The sequence below is a fragment of the Dermacentor variabilis genome, chromosome 2 (genome assembly GCF_050947875.1).
Source record: "Dermacentor variabilis isolate Ectoservices chromosome 2, ASM5094787v1, whole genome shotgun sequence".
NCBI lineage: Eukaryota > Metazoa > Arthropoda > Arachnida > Ixodida > Ixodidae > Dermacentor > Dermacentor variabilis.
This window is the reverse complement of record NC_134569.1, coordinates 19,766,614-19,787,106: the sequence shown is the minus strand read 5'-3', so window position 1 is coordinate 19,787,106 and position 20,493 is coordinate 19,766,614. Positions and strand designations below refer to the sequence as shown.

At 43.0% G+C, this 20,493-nt stretch overlaps 1 protein-coding gene across 2 annotated transcripts in view; it reads left to right on the top strand.

Moving 5' to 3' along the window:
* LOC142571468 (uncharacterized) overlaps positions 1 to 20,493 on the top strand; it is a 114,074-nt gene that overhangs the window by 46,664 nt on the left and 46,917 nt on the right. For both annotated transcript variants that reach the window (XM_075679833.1, XM_075679834.1), the window contains exons 2-5: positions 8,700 to 8,930; positions 9,989 to 10,051; positions 12,615 to 12,650; positions 14,004 to 14,056. In XM_075679833.1, coding sequence (XP_075535948.1) covers positions 8,700 to 8,930; positions 9,989 to 10,051; positions 12,615 to 12,650; positions 14,004 to 14,056 — 383 coding nt within the window. The remainder of the gene's footprint in view (positions 1 to 8,699; positions 8,931 to 9,988; positions 10,052 to 12,614; positions 12,651 to 14,003; positions 14,057 to 20,493) is intronic.

Sequence of the window (20,493 nt, the reverse complement as noted above, 5' to 3'; positions counted from 1 at the left end):
GCCTGGGCAGCAGATAATGCTGTGCACTTGACCTTTTGCTGTCGCCTTGAAATGCCATTAGCGTTTACAAAGTGTGCATCGTGACATTTATGTCTCAGAAAATTAAACATATGAACTCTGCATTAAACTATGGATTGCGCAGCAGTCCATTACTTGAATGCTATAGACGGGCCGACACTGCTGCAACAGCAGCAAGAAGACTCGCAGTGTCCAACAACTGGGGCGTGATTTTTGTCGGCACGCACAATCATTGACACCTTACTATCCCCTCACTATAATTGCAACCAGCTTTGCGTGATGCATTTCTTGCTAAACAGCACGGGGATATGTTAAAATTCTGCGTTGCAGTCACCAGACAGGCTGCTGAGCCATTCTTGCTATTATTCTTGCTAGGATATCTCAGTGCATGCGCTCTCTCTCACGGTGGGGGAGAGAGTGCATCGAGACATGCTACCTAATTCTTGCTACTGTCCATGTATATGCTTCATGCAAGGGAGCCTTATCATATGCAGGGACACTTTTTCTATACAAGGACACTTATTCTTGCTACATTAGGGAGCATATACAGAAAAAGTGATTCCTACCAATTTGGTAATATTAGTCATTGTTTATATACATGCATTCAGAGTTCACTTGAGAACTTCTGAACATCTGCTGTGCGCTGTATTTTTGGTTTCATTCGACCAATAAAATGCGGTAAAGGTACGGCATATAAAATGGGTACTGGCACATTTACGCGACAGCATTAGGGACCCATGGCGCAGAAAATCCGGTGTCGGCATCAGCGTGCCTTTTGCCATGCATTTGCTGTGCCTTGCGTTTGCCGCACCTTGTGAGTGATAGCTGTTTGAACCTACAAGACGCACACCATGGTGTGCCGCCATTTAGTCCTAGAGATGTGCTCATCCGCACCACGTCGTCTGATCAGCGTCTGCTTGCCATCCTTTCGGTACAAGCTCCATGGTTGGCGGATTGATGCAAGAAATGTTTTTACGCCATAACAATAAGTTTTTTTTTTTACATGCATGCAGCAGTGGGGCTTCGCTTCACCTGTACACTTTCGCTGAATTTACCTTCCAGCGTCCTTAGCAAGTAGTAAGGACAAACGCCCTCATAAAGGTTCACCTGCGGCACAGCGTCTTCTCGGCATTTTCTCACTACCACCATCACATATTATGATGGAGTGAGGTAGTAAACTATGTAGTGAGTAATTAGGCATTTATAGAATTCCGCATATATATTGCATTTATAGCATTCCACATTATATGGTGCACTCGCGTCATTCAGCTACTAGGACGCTTAGAAGGTGCATCTGTCACGTCACATGAGAACTAAGTATGTTTAAAGGGGCCGTGAACCACCTCTTATCGAAGTAGAGAGATGCATTTGAAGTGAAAATAGGCTATTTCTTTGCCACAAAAAGTACTTCAATGCGTTCAGCAGAAGCAGAGTTATTGGCAATCAAACACGGCCTCCACTGTGCTCCTGTTTCTTCTTCAATGCCCTGCACTATGAAGGCTACGGCGCAGGGGGGTGTGCCCACAATACCCGCCTTCTAAAGGTCACCATGGCGCGCAGTTCAATTTTCATTTTGGATGTTAACGCAAATGCCACAACTTCTGCCTTTGGTGCCTTCGACGGGCTAAATATAAGCCAAACACTGCTGCCCTCAGCGAGCCACAGTGTGCTTAGCCAGTGGACTCATGGCAGCACCTCGCAGTGGCCGCAGTATCTACGGCTTGTAGATAACCGCAGCTTGATGTCAGCTATCAGCCAATAGCAACCATCTAAGGGAATGACGAAATGAAGTGTCCAATGATGGAATAATGCGCCCAGAAGAGATTGAGGACAGTTCCTTTTATTGAAAAGAGAGCATTTGAGAGAAAGGTGACTTCGCGATCTGTTTGCGAGCTCTACGCGCCGCGTACGACAGCAAAACTTGGCTGAGATGTCCACAGCAGCATATGCTACCTTGCGGACTATGTCATTTCACCAAGCGCGAGGGGTGGTTCAGGGCCCCTTTTAAGAAATTTAGGACGCATTTTGCTGAAAACAATAACTTTAAAGTCAAACCACATTATGGTGCAGCACAACCCTTATCTTTCAGCCCCTGATTAGGGCGTAGTGAATCTAGCTCCAGCATTTTACTACCAGTTAGTAATTTCCGCCCTAAAGTGCAGTGAAGCAGAACTTACCGCCTAATTTACGATATTGGGTCTTCCTTGTTCATTTCTCTTCCTTTTTTTTTTTTCTTAAAGCAAAAATCACTTTTTTTAAAGCTCTGTACATATAGTGGATGTCCACCGCTTCGATGGCCAATATTGGCCAAATTTTTACAAAACCGCTGCAGTGTTTTATTAGCATGTAAGGATAGGCCAGAATGCTGTTTTCCATGTTCAGCGGGGTTTTCCAGGACATTAATAAAATTTTAGCAAGAATGTATTGTGGAAATTTGTATAAAAGCATTCTTGGGCTTTTGTATTCAGCAATGTTTTGTAACTTTGTTCTAAGAAAAGCTACATTTTTTGTCACATTTAAGTGCAAGCTACAGAAAGAAAATAGTGCTACAAAAGAAAATAATAAAATAGTGCTTAAGTTGTTTTCTGATAAAAAGCAATGTTTACAAACTGTAATAATGGAAGTTGTGAAAATGAAGAAAATGCTCTATTTGTGACAAGTTTATTTCTTCAACCTGGCTTGCCACTGATTTGACAAATTAAGATAACTCTCAAACATTAAAAAATAATATTTCACTTAAAGTATATTTGGGAAAGCCTTTTTCTGTCATACCAATTATCTGTGTATTAAAAGAAATTCAAGATAGTTGAGCACTCTGATTTGTTCATTGGCAGGGAATGCCTTGGAAGGAAGGAGTCTTTGATGGACAAGGCATGATTTGCATTCCAGTAACATAACCCATAGCACAGCAAAAGATGAAAGACAAAAAAAGAGGACACACAACGCCAGCACTCCCTCACAACTGATTTTTACTGGACATATGAAAAATATGTATACACATATAGATTGCGCATGTGAAGAAGAGCTAAATATAAACAAACGTCAAAGGCATGTGACTAACAGTGATAAATGAAGTTGAATTCGCTGTCATGTAGTAACAAGGAAGGCTGGCTTATGCATAGAGTGGCCTTCTTGGTTGTATGATAGGCCTGGTTGGCATGGTCTGGTCGGGGTGCCAGAACAATATGACTGCGCTTTGTAACAAGAGAACAAATGTAAGTTTATTGCTTAAAGGGACACTAAAGGCAAATATTAAGTCCAGCTAAAGCGATAGATTACTACTCGAGAATCTCTAAGGCATCAATATTATCGCGAACAGAGCCTTAATAATGGACAAATTGAGGTAAATTCAGCACACGGTTAGAGACTCCCTTGGGACATTCAAGCACTTGCCCAATGATGAAAGCACTTAGAACTAGGTTAAACAGCGCGAAAAAGACGAGGGCACAAGGAAGCAAATACCACAGACAAGTGCTGTTTAACCTCAGTTCTATGTATGAACCAACTAGCTCTCATCAAGATCTTACTATTTAAAGCACTCCTCTGTTAAATTCTGTCACTAGTACTCAACCACTCGTTGCAGAAAACATCATTGTATTGTATTAGAAGACGAAATAAAATGCTACTTATTCAGTTCTATTTCATTTTTAGAAAAAAGAACTAATTGAAATTACCCTTGACAACGACTCGGGCGGTCGAAATGTTTCGTTTTGCTCGACTCTGTGCCGCCCACGCTTTTGCGTTTCAGTACTTTCCTGATCGTGTAGTGCCGCGCTGGTTTTACTGGCTCGCGAAACTCGCACAAACTGCAAATAGCGGGGGACTCAACTTCCATGTGATGTCGTGGGATGCCCGAACGCTCGACACCACTTGACCAAAAAGCAGCTGCAGCGGCGAATCCACCGCTCTGTCTTGGCTTGGTACCGTCATTTGTCAGGTACGATTTTACACAGCGACGGCAGCAAAGGGTGGCAATGGCGTATGCAACATCACCACTCCCCCGGTTGGGTGGTGGGAGATTTGAATTTCGAAAAAGGTATTCGGACCCTTCAGATGCAATTTTCTCGTAAACTAAGTCTTTTCTTGGCACGAAACAAGCATTGTGAGGTTTCTGGAATGGTATTTAAACAGTCCACGTCGACTTAGTATTTGCCTTTAGTGACCCTTTAAAACGGTTGCCGGGTTTTCTACACACCTGATCACATCAGTTTGTGAAATGAGCTTGCTGTCCTTCAGTACACACTGAAGGAAACAAAAAGGTGGCATTTGCTCCCTATATAAATAAAATTTCACTTGGCCTTAAAAATGTGGGAAAGTGGTTTATCGCATATATAGTATTTTCTACGCCTCACAGGCAGCCGCAAGTTCCATAGTGCACAGAAGGACCCATGGCACTACAGCAGGTGGTGGAAAATGCCATTAAAATCATGTAAAGCGTTTCATTGAGTGTATTACAGGAGTGGTCTATAACATTCCGCTTTCCTATGGACATATGTACATTTGCAAAACAGGCTGGTGTGTTAATATACACTTCGCAATGGTGTAGAACTTTGTGGAAGGCACGCGGGTCCCTACAATTGTTCTGGAACATTCGATGACTGCTGTATAAAAGCAGACACGCTTGACCCGCGGATCAGATTTTCGACGATCGCCGACCGTGTTCGCCGCTATCGTTGTGCTATAAGTGTAGTGTGTATAAGCCTGTTTTTGTGGGCACAGGTTCGCCCAATAAAACTTAGTTTTGTCTTTCACAGTATTGCTACTGTGTTCTTCAACGTCACCACCATGTGACAATAGGAACAGAGTTAATGCAATAAGTGTGGTGTATGGTGGTGTGTTTGCGCGTGTAGGATATTACTTTGCATTTAGTAAGGTTTAGAGGCATATGCCATTTTTCGCACCAAGAAGCGATAGTGTCAAGGTCGTGTGGTGGGCAGTTGTGTCGTTAGATGTATGAAGGGGGTTATAAAGAATGCAATTGTCTGCAAAAAGCCGCAGCTTCATTGATATGTTAGTGGGAATGTCATTTATGTAAATCAAAAACAATAGAGGAGATAAACCTGCACCTCGGGGGACACCGGAAGTTACACTGGTAAGGGTTGACTGAGAATTGTTAGCATAGGTAAACTGAGTGCGCCCTGTTAAAAAACTTTCTATGTATTTGGTAATCTCGGGATGGATACCAAGGGAGGACGTTTTGCAAGGAGATGGTTGTGAGACACGCGATCAAAGGCCTTTGAAAAATCTAGGAATATTGCATCAGTTTGAAGGTGATCGTCCATATGTAGTAGTAGGTCATGCGTAAATTCGGCTAGTTGAGTTTCGCAAGGCAGAGATCTACGAAAACCTGTTGTAAAGGGTGAAAAAAGACATTGGTTCTATATAGTCCGTTAGGTTAGATGCTTTAATGTGCTCAAGGAGCTTAGATGGGACACTGATTAGGGAGATCGGATGGTAATTAGTAGGGTTATCGCGCCTTCCTGCTTTAAAAATGGGAACTACCTTGGCTTTTTTCCCAATCATAGGGCACGTTTCCTCTGTTTAAAGATTGGTTAAATGTAAGGCGCAAAAATTTAGTAGTGAGAGTTATAGTGCTTTTAAGTAATGTGGTGTTTATGTCGTCGCAGCCAGCCGAGGATGATATTTTAAGAGAGCAAATTAGATTAGATATGCCATCCGGGTTTATTTGCACTTGAGGCATTGTTTTTGCCAAAAAGCTAGGTAAAGGTTCCATAGTGCAGGGATTAGGGATGTGAAATACCGACGTTAAGAATTCATTTAGGACCGCTGCAGAATTATTTGGGCTTATTAATTCATCATCTGAGTCAATGAGATTTATTTGGTTAGTTTGTTTTGTGGAGATGACTAGCCAGAATTTGGGTTTGAGTGGAGCATTGTAATCAGGTCTACAGAGAAAAATTTGTCCTTGGCCTTGTTTAATGTTTTAATATATTCAGTCTTACAGAGGTGGTGTCGTTCCCATGCTTCTGCACTATTTTTACGTTTGGTGGTTATGCGGCATCGCACCAACTTAAGCATGAATCTACAAACAGTTACCATATTCTGGGTTCTCACTTCATTCTTCTCTATTTCTCTTGGTTCATACATGCATCTCTCTCTGTAGGTTACTGTTCTCAGTTGCAAACCACTAGTGCAGTGAATGTTTGAAATAGTGAAAGACAGCTTTAAGGTGTCCTCGCTGCACTTTTGCACATTCCTCAGTCAAAGAGGTTGTACAGGCAGCTAAAGAGGGTGCCAGAAAAGAAACCATTTCAACAGCAAGTCTTGTGAGAGCTGCGTGTTTTGAGAAGCGAGGCTCAGAATAAGGAATCACTAAGGCTGCATTTGCCGTTGCGAGACTGGATGAACGTGGACATATGTTAGTTCAAGCGTGATCATGGGTGAGGTTAGCATCATTTTTTTATCTTCTCGAATGAGTGAGCACGATATAGAAAATTTTGTATGGGAGGAATTTGCTTTGAACTTTTCATTCTTCTCTGGCATTGCTACAGGGGGACACATCTGAGCTTAAGGTGAACTTCTTGCAATGATTTAATTGCTCTGCTAGTTGTGTTAAACTGTGTTGGAAAGATGAAGAGGGCACCTCCTGCTACTGATTAAGCTTACCCCACTCACCTTATTTTTCTTCCTTTCTTGACTCCTTGCAGTAGCCGCTGAGGGTCATTTGCAATAAGCGAAGGCTCCATTAAGATGAAGCTGCAATGCAACATTGCTTAGTAGTCAATAATAATTTGTTCTATTGCATGTTTTTGAATGAAGGTAAGGTAAGAAAATAAGGAAAAGTTATTTGCAATTTTTTTTTAAGAGAGAATCCTTAAGAGGTAGCTTTAGCTAGGGCCCAACTCTGATGCCACTTATTCAGGTACTGTATACGTAAAATGCAGAAATTATTTTCTGAGATAACGCTAGACCAACTTTAATTAAATTTGTTTCATTTGATAGAGAAAGATAAATTCCAGTGGCTGTGGGAAGCGAAAGTTTGATTTAGAGCCTGAATTTTTGGTAAAAACTTCCGAGAATTGTTAGGATTGAAAAAAAGGATAGCATGACGTTTACCAATTTTTAGCTCTGCACCAAAATCACACATTGCAGTTCTGTAAACTGCATCTGTTAGAGCATCTGAAATGAACAAATTTGATATATTAATTTACAGCTTACATGTATTTCTGACAATGTTTACAAGAGTTGTGCAGAAGTCCTATTCATAAATTAATAACATATTTCACCTACGTTCTTTCAAACTATCTTTCAGTGCCCCTTCCCATTCGGTTTCTTTTTTGCATGCTATCCACCCTCAAACATTTGGCAGACATTCTATAAGAACTGAAAAGGCACCATAGAACACACTTTTTATTACCTATTTAATACTCACTTATCAGACGTCTACATTCTAATATGCTTGGTTGTTCTACAGTGTGTAGTTTATCCTCAGACTATATTTAAATTACTTGCAACCATGCTTCCAGTACTATAACACAAACTGTTGCAAAAAAATTATACTGATTGCTCTCTTTTGTTACAAAATAATCCACAAGGTGTTGTCCCGTATAACTGTGCAAGTTTCTTTTCAAAAATCTCCTTAGCACAAGCAAAGACAGCCAAAGTAGAAACACCAAGAAATGGAAAACAACTTCCACAAAAATTATAAATTGTACTTTTCAAGACAGTTGGCATTAAAAACTCAGGATTCCGACAAACATTGGTAATCTGAGTAAAGTTTCTATGGCGTTTACACATCCTGTCCTCCCCTATTTGAAGGCCTGCATTCCTTTGACCACTGTTGTATGATCGAAGCACGGCTGGTAAGCAGTGCAATGCCCTGCTCAACAAAAGGTAAAATCTACCATGGAAGGCACTCCTAGCATGTGGAACTAATGAGTGGGCACTCAGTTTGAACCCCCCCCCCCCCACCCCCACACTGCACCCCTCTTGCTCTGAGCAGGCCACAAAAGGGAGGGGGGGATGCATGGTTACTACATCCCCCCTGTGTTCATGCCAGGCAAGTGCCCTTGAAACTTTTTCTTTTTTTTTTAATTCAATTTATGGAATACAAAGTGGGAAATGTGGACTAAACACAAGGGCGGGACTTGCGCAAGTAAATATGGCATGTCTCTTTCACTTCATTCATAAACATGCTATGACAGAGATTTCTAATATCTTTGAGCACATTCTCAATATGCAGTACTGTGCCCACTTTAGAGAGCTCAGTGAATTGTAGATGCATGTGTGCACATGCTCACATGCTTACTGTTCTAAAAGCTCATTTTGCTTATTCATATGTGGTCTTTTAATTTATGGTGCAAGTTTGCTCCATAGCCTTTGTTTACGTAGCTTAGACATTCTTGCAGAAATTGTTGTAATGCAGTTAGAAGCACTTCACATTACCTTGCTACCTTTGCAGTTTTTTGTTTGTTGTCTTGATTTCTTTTGCTGGGCAACATCTGTAGCCGCACTCAGTACATGTATAGTGATGTGTAGTTGGATGCTGCAAGGTTGGATGCTGCAAGGTTGGATGCTGCAATTTTTGTTATGAAATATAATGCCCACTTTTGTATGATTACAAAGAAACGGCTAAACTAACAAATAAATCTTATTCAGTGTGCTTATGACTTTAAAAAGTATTGGTGTGATTTAAAATTCACTGCTAGATTTATGTGCAGCTAAACCTGTTCATCGGCTGACCATGCTGTACTTGGCCAACGACGTGCTTCAAAATGGCAAGCGGAAAGGAGTCCAGCAGTTTGTTGAATCTTTTGGCGATGTCCTTCCCGAGCAGACCCCCCTGTTTCGGGACGAGCGCATTGCCAAGCAGGTGGACAGGGTGTTCAGCATTTGGGCTGAGCGCTCTGTTTTTTCTTCAGACTTCATAAAAGGCCTCAAGGAAATGTTACGTAAGTTGAGGAGACCTTCGCTTTAGGCAGCTGCAGGTATAAATGAGAGTAACATCACGAAATAGCCAAAGTGTGGCAGTGAAGGATGAATGAACTGAGGGCTTATTTCCAGTGCTTAGTATGTACCACTTTGTGATGTTTCCCTTGAGCTTTTATATTACTGCATCTTAGTTGCAGCTGCTTTTCTGTCAAGCTACAAGAGGCTAACTGGACCTTGTGCCATTAAAACATATCTATATATCAATCAATCAATCAATCAATCAATCAATCAATCAATCAATCAATCAATCAATCAATCAATCAATCAATCAATCGGCTGTTTAGTATTGCACAGTGTTGCCATCTATTCAATATCTAAGCTGTGTATCAGCTTCTTTCATTTAGCCTGTTTGCATGATACTCAGCTTTGTCTGGTTTGGGGGGCGGGGGGGGGAGTATTCTATAAGTGTCCACCTATTGGGCATGTTCATTTCGTATGCTGCTGAAGTTCTGATTGGATGAGCTGCATCAGAAGGAGCCAGGCACCCCCAGCACTTCAGGGCTGGTATAACGTAAAACTGTTCCAATCTGTTGTTATTCCAAATCTGCCATTAGCCCTCTGGGATAGGTCAGAATGGTTCGGGTCCAGCCCATATGGACGGGCACCCAAATGGGCAGAGCCCAAGCCATTTTGGCTTATCACGGAAGGCTAATGGCCGATTTGGACTGAAAACATATTGGAATAGTTTTACATTATACCGGCCCAGAAGCAGATGAAGTGAACATGTCCACTAGGTGGACACTTACAGAATACCTCCCAGTATTACTGCAGTCGCTTTTATGAGCAAACAGAATAAAGCGTAAACGCAGCAGAAATAAGCATGTTGTCATGTTTGAATGCTGTAAAATATAACTTCATATGAGAATGTCCCTTTCCCTAAGAATTTTTGGCCACAGGCCAGTGGTGGGCAGCACTACATTGTGTAAGCTTGTAGTGAATATTTCCAGCAATTTCCTCTGATAGTGGATAAGGCTGAGGTACCCGTTATGCAATGATAGTTATTTTTTCTTCTTTACAGATGAATCAAAGCACTCAGGCTCCCACCACCGCTCTGGATCAAAACATGAGTTATCTAGCGATGGTGAGCACAGCTTTCAGCATGTCAGTGGAATAAACTTGTATCACTCTCAGAATATTGTGCACTCATCAAATACAAATTTTAATAATGATGGAATATCTGATGTACCCAGTGAAGAGACATCTAGGTTTTTTTGCAATAATGTTGTGGCCTTAGCTAATGCAAGAGCCTTTTAAAATGTTTGCCTCATTTTGTATTTCTCTCAAGACATTGTCAAGACTCCTTCGCTGTCGAAAGACCTCCTGCAAGTATGTGTGTAAGCGAAAACTTCAACAAGGTTTAAGGAGTTCTGGCATGAACTTTAAGGGGCTGTTATTAGTGGTGTTCTTTAAATGTCCGTATATTAATTCAGTATCAATGCCACAAATTATAATGAATTTGGTGTTTTGTGATGCAAGGGCCAAGTAAGTATGGCTAAAGAGCACCAGACCACAAATTCTGTACAGTGCAAATCCATTGCAAGTAATTGTTTCTGCCTTTGTTTGCAATGCTGTGGTTGTCTGCTCTTACTGCCAGGAAAACCACAAATTGATATTTTACATTGTAGACCCAACATTCGTGCTGACACAGCTTAGGAGGCACTTGCATACGACAACCATGTTTGTGCATGCAGCGTGGTGCACGGTTGTTCATCTTCTACACGTCGGTGTGAGCAGTGGCACAAAAACGTGCAAAGCGTTAGGATACTGTGTGTTTACCCCTGTCAGATGGGCACTGATGTCATTGCTGCTCCAATTGCTCCAAACTGCTCCAAATGGCAAATCCTGCTACATCCCGCTACATTTTCACAAGTGTGCTCCAAAGCTGTGACAAAAGGTGTTTTCTGTTACCTTTGAAAACGAAAATAATCTCTTGAAATTGAGGTGCTTTACTGTCACAAGCAACATCATTCTTCCACCATCTGACTTCCTCCAGCAGGAAGTGTAAACTGTGAAGATGTTGAGTGCTGAGCTCACAATCAACCACGTTACAATGGCCAAAATTTTCAGCGACCTTGAAAGTGGGCAGTCTCGCTTGCCGAAGGCAAGGTAATGCTCTGCAGAACAAAATATTGCATAATAAGAGTGCCAACTAGTCAGTATTCATAACTGATAAAAAGCGCAAGCTAATTGCCACACACAAAAAGGGCACATGACAAGTCCCTCCTTCATGACAGTTCACCAAACCAAGCATTTGTCTAGTCATTTCAAGTAGTATATTATTAGCATACACATTTACATTGTAAAATGTAAATATCATTGGGTTTCTTCTTTTTTTTTTTTTACATGCTAGTTATTATTTGCATGTCTAGTCACCTTGAAATAAGTTCCACATTGACCTCGTTTTGTGCAGTACAGAAGTGTAGTCCTACAGGGCTGTGGAAACTAGAGTACAGCACTCATTTACACTTCGTGACATACCAAACAACATAGTGCATACGTTTTTACATTTGTTATTTAGGGCAGTAACTTATGTGATTGCACAATCATCATTAGCACCCGTTCTTGGGCACAGCGGTTTTTTACACTACAAGGGCTTCCTCCTTCTGCAAGCTGTCTCGCTTCTCTAAAAGCCAATTTTCCCACTATAAAATATGCATTTAGATGCTTCAAAAGCCTGTTTTTCTGCTCCAAAATGCACTTTTGGCTGGGCCAGAAAGCTGCATAGAAAGCTGCTCCGAAGTGGCCTTAGCCAATCACATTACATAATGGGCAAATTTAGTATGTCGCTTTAAGCAAATGCCATGTCATTCACGGCTATTCTTTCTGAGTGCTATGTGTTGAAACTAAGGGTACATTCGACTGGTTCCTACAGCGCTCCAACTCAGCTTGCAGTGGTGCAGAGCAGTCTCCAGATTGGAGCCAGAAAAAGCCTGCTCCAGCCGAATGTGCTAACTGCTTCCAGAGCAATCGGAGTAACCATGTGATCGAGTTTCTGATGGATCTCAATCACGCTCCAAGCTTGAACGTGAGAGCACCTCTGAGCACACTGCGCTGGAGGGGGGCGCACTCAATGAAACAGGCAAATGTGTTTGATTTTGACCAGCCAAATGTAAACCGCATTGTGAGGGCACCCTAGTGTGCTCAAAGCAACCAGTCGAATGTACCATCAGAATCGAGGCCTTCTCAAGCACCCAAAAGAAGCCTTTAGTCCCATTTACTCTGGCAGTGTCTGCACTGTAATTATATTTTCACAACATACAGGCCCATAACCAGGAGAAGGGTTAGGGGGTCCTGACAACTTCTGAAATTATTGTCACGGCAATATGCTCCTCAGCACAATTAACATATCTGTCATTATATTATTGTACATATCATTAAGTATATATATTATATGCATATACTGTCATATGGTCAGTGTTCTGCTTGATTCATACGCAAAAATAAGTGAATAGAAACTTTCAAAATGGCCACCATTGTCCCTGCAAAAGCTGTTCCCTAAAATAATTTCTGGGTACAGCACTGACAACATAATTCTTCTGTAGGTTGTATGCGACTTGTGTACATTCTACCTCATTGTGCATTAATACTCTATGAACGTCACTGCCAAAGCTATTGATAAATAAATTGCGTGATTGAATTTGCAGATAGTACCAAATTGCCTAAGGAGCCCGAAAAAAAAGGTGAGGTTTTTTTTTGTTCGCACATTTCTTTATTTTAACTTGAAAATCAAAGGCATAAAAATGAAGCAATCTATGTTCAGACTCACCCTTTGTATCTGAGAAGCATATTTGAAAATGTTCATACAGCCTAACATGATTCTAGCAAATGTGCTTGCTCACTTGCTCGCTCGCTTTGAGGACAGACATAATGATAAATGAATTAATGAATTAACAATAATGTGATCTCAATTATGTGCCTTTGCTAACATGACAAGCCACATATTATGATGGACTAGCTATGGCACGTTAAGCTTTTCACCAAAACAGTGAAGTAAGACTCCAGATTTTGTGGCACCAGATGGCACAACACCCACCTCATATGGTGGCTTGCATTAACTCACGTGAATCTGAGTGCCAAGATAACTCTGGAGCAAAGTATCAGTGGGTGTCAGTGTGAGGGGCCTGTCGCAGCAACAAAAAATGAAAAGTGCTCCTGTGCAGTTGCCACGGTGCTTTTATGCTGACCTACAGCTCTTGACTGTGAGGAAAGGTGGTGGTGGATTCTTATGCTGTTGTGATTTTCCATTGGTTGCCATGATCATTGGCTACCGTTGCCTACCATCATCACTGGCTCTATCATTGGCTAACAATGAAACACACACATTCATGCATGTGTATTCAATGGTACAGCTTTTGCCAAAAGTATTGAGTCTACTCTGTGAGGGACATGATGTGTTGTTCGGCATTGTCAGAGTTGTCTGTAGCATGTGTGATGGCAGAAGAGCGTGAAATTATTAATGCAGCAATGATAGAGCAAGACGACACACTCTTGTCTGCACCTGATACTCTGGAACTTGAAAGAGTAAAGAGCAGTGTCTCTGTGGACTTCTCGGGCTTTAGAGAAGTAAGAGTTCTGCTGGAGCCCAGTAAGTGGCTTAATGCCTGGCATGGTCATGCACAAACTTGCATGGAGACATATTGCTGCCAACCTGAACTTACAACTTTCTTGCAAGTGGCCCAATCCAGTAGCAATAGACAGAACTGAGGGCAGCATGTTATAGGAGGAACAAATTGACAAGTTAACACCTGGTGTTGATGCAGGTGGCGAGTGATACAAGAATAAGCTTTTGATGTGCTGTGCATAATTGCATAAAACATTTGCGACTAGCTCGGTATGGGTAAGAATAAATAGTGTTTTGCTTTTTGCTGATACACTGGTTAGATTACATTCTTTTTTTTTAATCCTCCGTTTACTGGATATAAGCCTAGATTCCAGTAAATATGGCATGCTGCCAGTGTTGCACAAGTGCTGAAGGTATTCACTGGGCACTTTTTTATGGCAAACAACAGTATGCTCCCCATTGTTGTGTGCAGAAAGTGGCAAGCCCAAAAATCCTGAGGTGGAAAAGATTATTCTGGAGTTCAAGGTGTGTATACTTTTTGTCAGCTTGTCTCCACTGCTACATGTGCTTATATCACCTGGTAAGTGAGGTAGCACAGTGGATCCACTACACTAGGAATTCTTTAGTCTTTAACTATTACAGACTCCTTGACCCTCTGACAGACAATTTAATACCTCCAGGGGTTAAATATGCTTGTTTATTTAAAAAAGCATGTGCAATCAGAATCAAAATCAGAATCAAATTTTATTACTACATACGAAGTTATTACCACATGTAGTATACAGAAGGAGGTCCCGGAGTCTGCGACTGAATTGGGACCTCCTGTACATGATATATACGAAAAGTAAACTTAGTTAACGCAGCAACAGTAATAAATACAACTCTAAAAACAAATGAGAAAGATAGCAATTAAAAAGACTGTAGAAAACAAATTAAATCAGTTAAGCAACATATGGAAACATGAACGAATTGAACAGAAAATGGGCTAGTTTAAACAGTTTCAGATGTGATTAATAAGCATGATATAATCTTCAGTATTAACCAATGAAAATGCAGATGTATGCATTATGTGGCATATACAAAAAATGTTATGTAAGGCTCGGTTGGTTCAGAAGGAGCTTTTTGAATTCTGTAAATTCTGTAATAAATGAATGTAGTGTCATTAATTTTAAAACAAATGGTAGTGAGTTCCATAATAAAAAAGTGCTGAAATGAACAGATTGCTTGCCGTAGTTGGTTTGAACTTTAGGTAAGATGAGATTTTTTTTAAGAGCGAATCTAGTGCTGTTAGCGTTGTCTAGGAAATACGACGGAATGAAAGAAAGGGGGAATTGATTGTTGATATGTTTATATAACCAGATACCTAGATTATATTTAATTATGTTGAATAATGTAAGGATATTATTGACTTGTAATAATTGTTTGGCATTGGTGTAGTATGAGCTAAAAATTATTATTTTGATTGCTCTATTCTGGACGGTTTGTGGTGGCGCAAGATGAGTACTGTATGTATTACCCCATGTAATTATACAGTAGTTAATATGTGAAAGAATGAATGCATAATACAATGATAGCAGAATAGAATGCAAGAAAAAGGGACAAGCTCGAATGAGGATGCGTATACCATAGGACATCTATTTTTTTACGTTTGGAATGTGGTGATGAAATTTTATCTAGTCTGACGCCCAAATACATGCAGTCATCACTAGCATGGATCGAGTACTGTGGCATGCAAATGGAAGGAACAGGAACTAATGACCATTGATGTGAAGTAAAGACAATGAACTTAGTTTTAGCTGGATTAAATTGTAATCTGCTTAATTTACACCAATGTAATATGTTGAGAAGGTCCGCATTAAGTTTATCTACTAGGCAGTTCATGCTTTTATCCGAGTTAAATATTGTAGTATCGTCACCATACAGCAAACAATTACAGTGTGTGATGAAATTAGGTAGATCGTTAATATAAATTAAAAACAAAAGTGGGCCTAAAATGGACCCTTGCAGTACCCCTATATTAGTCATTTGCTTTGAGTAAGTCCCGGAAACATTGACCACCTGGTTTCTATTATGGAGGTAACTACGGATTAGTAGCAAGGCAGGACCAGATATTCCCATTACTTCTAGTTTTAGAAAGAGTATCTGGTGATTTATAGTGTCAAATGCTTTAGTTAGGTCAGCAAATATAGAGCCGGCATAGCTACCATCATCAATATCTTTCTTTAGATAATCTGTGAGAAATATTAGAGCGAGATCTGTAGAATATCCCGATCGAAAACCGAACTGATAATGCGTAAGAATATTAAATTTGTTGAGATAATTTGTTAGGCATTTCTCAGTTAGCTTCTCGATTATTTTACTGAAGAATGGCAGCACACAGATGGGTTGGTAGCTCGTAAATAATGGAACTACCTCCCTTTTTAAATACTGGGGTAACTTTGGCATGCTTTAGGACATAACATCTAAAGATGCATGTCTTGCTCTGCAAGGGCACTTTAGGCACGCACTTTTAACATATAGTATGTCACTTAAGTTCACAATGAACAAGAATAGTGATGCTGCATGACTGAAATGAGTGTTCTTACATCATACTCTGTTGAAGCTTGAAGCCCTTAGTTTGGTTGAACATCTGCACTCTTTGTTTGAATTGAGGGGGCAGCTTCACACAAGAGGTTATTGTGAACGCTCGGTCAGAACACTTCCTTGCTGGTTTAATAGTCGGTCTTGTCAGTGGCACACCTCTAGAGTGGCTATTGGGGCCCTTCTGGATAATCTCACTGCTTGAGGAGCACTATCTACACAAGGAAGGAAGGAAGGAAAACTTTATTTGGTCCTGCAAGTAGTGATAATTAACTACTAAGCGGGCCGCTCCCACGTCGGGACCGGAAGGCCAAGCCTCACGGCCACGTTGTGAGCCTGCTGGACAGCCCAGAATTGTTCATCCAGGTCAGGGCTGCGAAGTGCAGCCTCCCACCTGGACACATCCTTGATCGCCGACTCTTCAATTCTTTCGCAAGACCAGAGCATGTGTTCGAGCGTGGCTAAAGTACCACAATCTTGGCAATAAGGCTCTGTATACGTCTCCGGATAAAACATGTTCAGTCTCCGTGGGCAAGGATAAGTACCAGTCTGTAGTAAGCGAAATGTAAGTGCCTGAGCCCTGTTTAGTTTAGGATGCGGCAAACTGTAAACCCTGCGATTAAGAAGGTAATACTTCGTGATTTCATTGTATTTGGATGGGAAGTATCTGTTTTCGGGGAGTACCGCCACGCCGTTGCGCGGGGCAGAGCGGAGGGTAAGATCTCGCGCTGCCTCATGAGCGGACTCATTGAGATTCGGAGGGGCTCCCTCGATCATACCAAGGTGAGCAGGGAACCAACATAAGTAGTGTTGAGAGATCTCACATGTCTGCATAATTTTAAAAGCAACCTTAGCCACCGAGCCCTTCTCAAAGGCCCTAACAGCCGACTTTGAATCGCTATATGCAAAAGGCCTGCGCCTGTCAACCAGGGCGAGCGCAATAGCCGCTTGCTCCGCGACCTCTGGCTTATCAGTTCGAACGATAGCAGCGTTAACGACACTGCCCTCATTGTCCACGACAACTATGGTAAACACCTTTCTCTCCTCGTTAAAAGAAGCATCGACAAAGCCAACCTTCTGATTCTCATCACGAATGAGTCTCAGCAGGCAAGCTCCCCTGGCCTTTCTTCTACCAACATTTCACTCTGGATCACGGAGCAAGAAATATTTAGGAGTGGAAACTCCGCTGTTTGCGGTGACCAGTAAAGGTCACAAGCCCGCGGATATGTTTTCATGCTGGCGGCACCTGGCGGCATGGGAAGAAGTTACAGCCGTTTCGGTTGCCAGGGCAACCGGTTGAGCGTGTTGCTCCCGTTCGGCCGCACGCGCCTGACTTCTACCACGGAGTGGCCGGAGCTGCCGGAGCCGCCGAGCCGCCGAGCCGCCTGCCGGGCGCTGCTTTTTTTTTTTTTTTTTTTTCCCCCCGCTGCGGCTTCTACGATGCGCCGCATGGTGCCGCCACTGTATACGGTAGCGTCGGCGCATGCAACAATTGTGACTTTATCTGGTCGCCCGCGCTGACGGGAGTTTCACCTCCTATATGTCTTACTCCGTGCTCCGGATGCATGTCCCTAGGAACAGGCTTGACGTGATACCAATTACGGACCTTCAAGGGAATACTGACATGAAGCTGCAAAATCTTCTACTGAGGAACACCTAACTCTCTGAGAATCTGCCGACCTGTGCTAGTCGTAGAGAGACGCACCATCTGCGTCCTCTCCTGAGCCTCAGCTATCTCATCTAAGGTATTATGAATTCCCAGCTGGAGAAGTCGGTCGGTGCTGGTGCACATTGGCACTCCCAACACTTTCTTCGTGATCTTCCTAATCTGCGTGTCAAGCTTCTCCTTCTCTGATGGTTTCCACTTGTGCATGACGGCCACATAAGTAAAGTCACACAATAAAAATGCATGCATAAGTCTAATCAGATTATCCTCCTTGAACCCCGTCTGCCTGTTGGCCACCCTCTTCACTAGGCGTATCGCATTTTCTGTATTGGCAATGATCTTCTGGATCGTCAGCGTGTTGGCGCCGTTCAACTCAATAATCATCCCCAGAACCCTGATCTTATCAACCCTAGGTATGAGATCGCCATTTCTTGTACGAAGCTGAATGCTCAGCTGGTCCACGGGGATCCATCCCCTTGGCTTGGGTCCCCTTCTAGTGGGACTGTACAGCAACAGCTCCGACTTGGAGGGGGAGCACCTTAACCCCGCCGGGTCCAAATAATTTTCAATAACATCTACTGCCTCCTGCAGAACACTTTTGATATAGCCCTCACTACCACCGGGACACCATGTGGTCACGTCATCTGCATACATGGTGTGCCTAATCCCCTCAATCTCCAAGAGCTTCTTGGTCAATCCGACCTTGGCCAGATTGAACAATGGGGGCGAGATGACAGCCCCTTGAGGAGTGCCCCTGTCTCCAAGATTTAACGTCTTTGACTCCAGCTCCGCAACCTTCAAGGTAGCCTTCCTGCCTGACAGGAAGGACCTGACATAGTCATGAAAGCGCGCGCCGAGGCCAAGATCCGAAATGGACTTAAGAATATAAGAGTGCCGAATGTTGTCAAAAGCCTTCTCCAGGTCCAGCCCTAGGATGGCCTTAACGTCCCTTCCATCTCCATCAAAGACCTGATGCTTGATGAGCTTCATTGCGTCTTGAGTCGACAGGCCGGCCCGATAACCAATCATAGTGTTGGGGTAGACCTGGGTCTCCTCAAGGTACCTTGTAAGCCGATTAAGCACCGTGTGCTTGGCTACCTTGCCCACACACGAAGTGAGCGAAATAGGCCTTAAGTTATCAATGCTTGGGACTTTGCCAGCCTTGGGAATCAGCACCGTGAGAGCTGTCTTCCACTGCTCCGGAACCACATCGTCCGTCTCTCCATATAGCGTTAACCTCCCCGGTAAGGTACTTGATTGACCTATCGTCCAGATTCTTCAAAAGCTTGTTCGAAATCCCGTCCGGTCCGGGAGCCGACTTGCTCTTAAGGTTATGCAAAACCGTGCGTACCTCTTCCACAGGAAAGTCCTCATCTAGGGAAAAGTTGTCCTCTGCCGTGTAGGCCTTCTCCGTCAGAAAAGCATTCGGGTCTGCAACAGGAAGGTATTTGTTGGCCAGCTTTTCAACCAGCACTTCCTCCGAGGCAGATCCCACTGCTTCGTGTACAGCTCTAGCAAGGACGTGCCCCTGACTAACCCTTGTATTGGAGTCGTTCAGCAAATGCTTAAGCAAGCCCCACGACCTCCCGTTGCGCACCTGCTCATCCACCGAGTTGCATACCTCATCCCACTGTTGCCTAGACAAAAGCTTACAGTGCTCCTGAATCAGCTTATTCAGCTCAGAAATCTTTTTATGCAGCCTGCGATTAAGCCGCTGCCCCTGCCACCTAGCCAGCATAGACAGCTTGGCTTCAGTCAGATGGGCCAGCCTGCTATCAACACTATCCACCTCCAAATCCGTAGTGATCTCCTTCGTAGCCTCCTTTACATCCTCCCTCACCTGGGTGACCCAATCCTCCAGGGATGGCCGGTACAGGCCTTCGAATTCCTTCCCCCTTTCTCCTCTCTCCTTCCGGATCACCCGAAACTTATCCCAGTCTATAAACGTTAACGCCCTAGGGCACCTACCCTCAACCTCAAAAACGACTTGGTTGATATAATGATCACTACCTAGGTCTTCGGCAAGATTGCACCAACTAGGCTTGGCCGCGTTCTTTACAAAGCAGAGGTCAGGGGTAGTATCCCTACACGTCGACGTCCCTATACGTGTCGGAAAGGCAGGGTCAGTGACCAGCGTAAGGTCAAACTCCGCAGCGTTCTGCCAAAGGTCCCTTTAACTGTGTCATGCTTGTAACCCCACACGGGATCCAGAGCACTAGAATCCCCAGCCACGATCAGCGGATGGTCCCCGGCAAGCTTAGAAGCCTTCTGCAGAAGCAGCTTGAATCTCTGCACCCTGTCCCTCAGGGAACCATATACGTTCAGAATAAACACGCTTTTCTTGTTCACCCGGTTAGGAATCGCCTCAATCATGACATATTCCAGGGAACTTAAAGGTATCTTAAGATGATGGACCACATTCGTCCGTTTGCTATCCAACAGAATGCAGGTCCCCCGAGCTTTGGATCCACCGAAGACAGTTCGGTAGCCCATCAGAGAAACTTCTTCTGTCATTGTCTCCTGCAGTAGAATAGCCTGTGGCCTACCCTTACACGCGCGAATATACTGCTGTAGAGGCGCCCGTTTATGAGCATACCCCCTACAGTTCCATTGCCACACACAAAAAGCCTCATTTTGTCGCGCCATGATGAAACAGTTGCTGCGAGCCATCTTGCTGAACCTGAGACTTCCCTGTCGAGGAACCAGCCAACTGAGA